The sequence below is a fragment of the Rhagoletis pomonella genome, unplaced genomic scaffold, assembly GCF_013731165.1.
Source record: "Rhagoletis pomonella isolate Grant_MI unplaced genomic scaffold, Rhpom_1.0 Rhpom_scaffold_11858, whole genome shotgun sequence".
Classification (NCBI taxonomy): domain Eukaryota; kingdom Metazoa; phylum Arthropoda; class Insecta; order Diptera; family Tephritidae; genus Rhagoletis; species Rhagoletis pomonella.
The window spans coordinates 1-4,937 of record NW_023470384.1 but is presented as its reverse complement, the minus strand read 5'-3'; the positions used below and the strand labels follow the sequence as shown (position 1 = coordinate 4,937).

At 36.1% G+C, this 4,937-nt stretch overlaps 1 protein-coding gene across 1 annotated transcript; it reads right to left on the bottom strand.

Moving 5' to 3' along the window:
* Positions 1-1,034: 1,034 nt before the first annotated feature.
* On the bottom strand, positions 1,035-2,357 carry LOC118756725 (the record flags this gene model as incomplete). The annotated part of the gene is made up of 2 exons (XM_036491471.1): positions 2,297-2,357; positions 1,035-2,184 (listed from the first exon to the last, which is right to left on the bottom strand). Coding segments are annotated over exons 1-2 (1,211 nt in total), but the record flags the coding sequence as incomplete, so codon positions are not given.
* Positions 2,358-4,937: the final 2,580 nt, after the last annotated feature.

Sequence of the window (4,937 nt, the reverse complement as noted above, 5' to 3'; positions counted from 1 at the left end):
TTGGTGTGTTCGGAGTTTCCATGCCTGTTGTTTTGTTGTCATTTTTCTTTTTTTCGTAAATCAATTTTAAGGGTTCGAATATAACATCCGATGCGGTATTTGTTTGTTCGTTTATTATTTTGCCGTCGAAGGTTTTTAGTATGTATATTTCCATATTTTCTAGGACGTTTAGTCGTTGGCCTTTATGTTGTACATGCAGTAGTTTCGCTGCCTTTCTTATTTGCGTTGGTGAACATTTGTTGTTAAACATGTGGTTAGCAAAATTTGACTCTGGTATTACGCTCGGTTTCTGTGTCTTTTTGTTATAGTCTCTTATATGCTCGCGGAATCTTGTTTTTATTTTACGTCCTGTTTGACCTATGTAACTATGCTGGCATTTGCAAGTTAGTTTATAGACTCCTTGTTTATCCAATGGATCTTCTTGATTTGTGGTGTTCCGTAGTATCCGTCCCACGTTGTTATTTGTTCTGAATGATGTGCGAAGGTTGTGTTTCTGGAACAGCTTTGCAAGTTTGTACGTTGACTTTCCAGTATAGGTTAATACCACCCAATTTTTGTTATTGTTTTCTTCTTTGTTTGGCTTTTTGTTTTTGTGCTCCCTTCGGATTTCCTCTACCAGATCTCTTTTGTATCCGTTATTAGCCGCTATGGCATATATTGCGTTCAGTTCTTTGTTGTATCCTTCTTTTGTTAGTGGTATTCGCTCAATTCTATTGATCATCTGTCTAAAAGCGGCTTTTTTATGCTGATGAGGATGGTTCGATGTATTATGTATTATTGTATCTGTGGCTGTGGGCTTCCTAAAAATTTCATATTGCAGACTGCTGGTGCTTTTATTTATTTTTATCGTCAGATCTAAGTAATTTAGCTTTCCTTGCATTTCTTGTTCCATTGTGAATTTTATATTGCTGTGCTGTTTGTTGAGGTATTCCAATATCTGTCCTTCATTTTTCTTTGTTATAAGACATATGATGTCATCTACGTATCTGGCGTAGAACGTCGCTCCTAGTTGTGATGTAAGATACTCCACGTACCTTTCTTCCAGATTCTGCATGAATACCTCCATAAGGATCGCCGATGTGGGGTTGCCCATGCCTAGCCCGTTTGTTTGCATGTATATGTTGTTGTTAAATTTGAAGTAATTTTGATGCAACGTCGTTCTGAGTGTATTAGTTATCTCTACGGCGATTTCTCTGTTTCCTGTTTTTTCAATCAGTATTTTGAATACGATATCTATTGTTTCCGTTATTGGTATCGATGGGTATAGATCTTTTATGTCGAATGATACCAGTTTAGTATCCATCGTGATCGCTGAGTCTTTTATTTTTTCAATCAATTCCGTTGTATTAGATATTGTGTACTTATTGGGCAATCGAAGGTTGTCCTTTAGTATAGTTTTTAAGTGTTTTGATAGTTTATAGCTTGGGGCCGATCTGTGGTTTATGATTGGTCTCATGGGTGTGCCAAGTTTGTGGATTTTAGGTAGTGCATTCATCGGAGGAGCTGATGGATTCATGATTGTCAATGTATGTATTTGGTTCGGCTTTATTATTTTTGTAGCTTTCTTTATGGTCTCTTTTATTGTGGCCTGGTATTCCTCAGTGGGATCCTTTGCTAACTTCCTACATCTAGTTTCTTTGATAAGCTGTTCCGTTTTTTGTATGTATTCATCTCTATTCATTAGTACAGTTGTGTTTCCTTTGTCAGCTTTGGTCGTGATTACGTTGTTGTTTTTTAGTTTCTGCTTCAGACCTTTAATTATATTGCTTTCTTTGCTGTGGTTTTTGTTTCCTTTGGCTTTGATTTCCTTTTCAATTAACTGTTTGCACCTGTGTCTAGTGTGTTCCTGTTCCTCTTTCGGCAGCATAGATATAGCTATTTCCGCATCTACAATTGTCTGCTCAATTTCCTTTTCCTTATTGTAATTCTGGATATTATGTTTGAGCCCTTTTTCTAAAACTCGCGATTCTTCTTTGTTGATGAGAACTTCTGTAAGGTTTACGAACCTGGCATGGAATTCGGGTTTCTCTCTCTGTTTTTTGTTCACTCCTTCTTGACTCGTTTGTAACTTTTTTAGTTTTCCTTTCAATTCCTTGTACTTTTCTTTCATGGCTTTCCTTATGCGCGTTTTCATTTGATCAAAAAGCTCCATTAAGCAGTCGATTGGTATGCGCTCCGCTAATTCTAAATGAATTGATAGCAACTCATCGTTTGTTTGCTCCTTTTTGGCGTAAAGACTCTTCAATTCGTATGTTAAGTATATTCTCTCTGCCTTCTTAATTGTTTTCCTGCATACCTCTGTATTCGATCTGAGCTTCATTTGGGCAAACTTTGGTGTGACATTCAATCCGAGACATTGTTCATTAAACCATATATTAGCCTTTGTGTTGTGTATTTTTAGTAGACGTCGTTCGTATGTGGTCAAAAGTATGTTGGTTCTGAGATAATAAGCCTGACTAGCCTTATTTGTGTGTTGGTGTTGGTTGATTTTTCCGACAGGGTGGTAAGATGATTTATTTTGGAACGAATTTCCGTCATCCCTTGTCAAGTTTGGTTTGCAGACAAACCGGTTTCGGCGTTGTGCCATCTTCAGTGTCATTTTTCGTTCTGTCTGGTTCGAGATTTGTCCCTAATTTATGTTCATTTATTTTAGGTAATGTGATTTTCGTCGATGATTAATTACTAGATATGCCATGGTGCCCATTTTTTGAAGCAGGTAATAGGTTCATCTTCGCTGTTTCGATATTAACATGCATTATGTTGTCGCTGTATGGTTTTTGCCTGCAGGTAGGTAAAAGTCAGTGATTTTTGCCCTGGTGGTGCTTTTTGGTGTGTTCGGAGTTTCCATGCCTGTTGTTTTGTTGTCATTTTTCGCGCAGCGAAGCACGCCGGGTAATTGCTAGTAAAAAAAAGCGACCGCCGCGTCACCATACGGCAAACTGCCATATTTAAACTGGCTCGACAAGCGCCACAGAACTGTCAAAAATCCTAATGCCCATACAATTTGTATGAGGCGCTCACCGCTCTGAGCAAATGGCGTTGACAAAAGAGTGAAAGATTAATCGAGAGAAAATGGGAAAACGTCAAATATTACGGCGAGTTTATTTGGGTATAGCGGGCTGGCACCCGTTGGCTTTGGAAAACGCAACGCTTAGCGCTCCAATTTAGGGATGGCAGAAAATTTTTGCAGGAGTTATTTCTTCCCATTTAAGTAATATATCTCGCCTCCTGCTCCAACTACGGATACAATTTTTGTGTAGTTGTAATATAAATTCAACCACATCGGATCTTAAAAAAGGGTTATTCAAATATCTCGATAACTGCGCCACCTTTCCTTGGATTTGTCCATTATATAGGACATGTTCGTTTTGCAGCGTGTTTGTTTTTTTAATCACTTGCTCCCATGCAAAAGTAGAATACATGATTAACCCTAGAACGCATAACCGGTACCCGTGTATCCACTAGAAATTTTGAAATTCTGTGGATAAAGTACTTGTAGAGCATTGAAATTTGGGATCTACGAAACTTAGTTATTTTCGCGTCATTTGAGTGGCCAATTTGTGGCGGAATTTCGATAAATACCACACTTATGTATCTATGACAAAAGCAACTTAAAGTGAGTTGTAAAGTCGCGGAGGTGTCATGCAGACGCAATCGGGAGTTTGTTTTCTTCACAAGTTTTTATTTTAAAATACTAATATGAAAACTGCTTTAAATACATTTTTCTTCTGCACTTCATAAATTCTTATTCGAATTTAGGACAAATAAAATGAAGTTCAAAAGTGTATGGTGTCATTTTGATTTTATGTCTGACTAAATGGAAATGTTGAACATAAATAAATAAAAATGTAAAACAATAAAAATAAAAATAAAATTAACAAAACATCTTTTTTGTTGATATTTTATATTCAAAAGTAGTTATTTACAAGTTAGTTGAGATGTAATGCACAGAGGTATCCAGGTCTGACTTTTTGCGCCCATCGCAACAAGTCATACAGTTTCGCTCAGAAATGTCTTTATATGAATCTTGTGGAACATTTTTTGGGATTTTGAATAGTGTTTCAACCTGTTTAGAAAGTTAAACTTAATTTTGGTGTTTTAACGCCATGCGGGTTCAATAGTGTTTTTTTTTTTAATAACTTTGGGAAGCTTTCAAATGGAATGTTCATATTAGAGGCAATAGACGTTAATATCAAATACAACCTATCTGTGAAGTTTCAAGAGTGTGCAACCAAATCAAAAAAATGGCAGCATGCAGAATAGCTGTCACAGCTATTTTGTGATTTTTGAAATTTTACGATTTTTTTAAATCTAAAAATTATATTTGTTTATTGCGACTACTTACACCAGGCACCTAAATGCATGCTATGTGCTGCTGCTTGTGCAAAAACTTCCTTCTCAACTGCCATGTAAATGAATTTTCTTAAGCTTTAATTAGGTGGAACTTCAAAGTATGCTCAGCTTAGTCAAACGCATCCTCCGGAAACTGCTTCCGGAGCATTTTGCGCAGAGGTCGTAAACAAACTTTACCATAGGTCACAGTGCCTACCCACCTTTTTTGATCAAATAAATTTTTTTTTGTTTTATACATACATGCAAACATACTGGTATCCCCTCTCACTGAGTTATTCAAGGTCCTTTAAGTCTTCAAAATGTCCAAAATTGAACGGTGAAAATGTTGTTCTTGTAAAACGAACGAATTTAGTGCAACAAAACTAGTGTGCATGGCTATGATTTGAGAGACTAAAATTCAATTTACAAATTTTTATAGGCACACTCGAAATTCATTTCAAAATTGTTAAAATATGTAGAAAGTAGAAAGTAATATATGTATTATTTTTACTTTTTACTATATATTTTTTAGATTTTCATTTCATTCATGGAAAAATGTAACAACTCGTAAGATTTTCTCATGTAAGTACGAAATAAAATTCCGT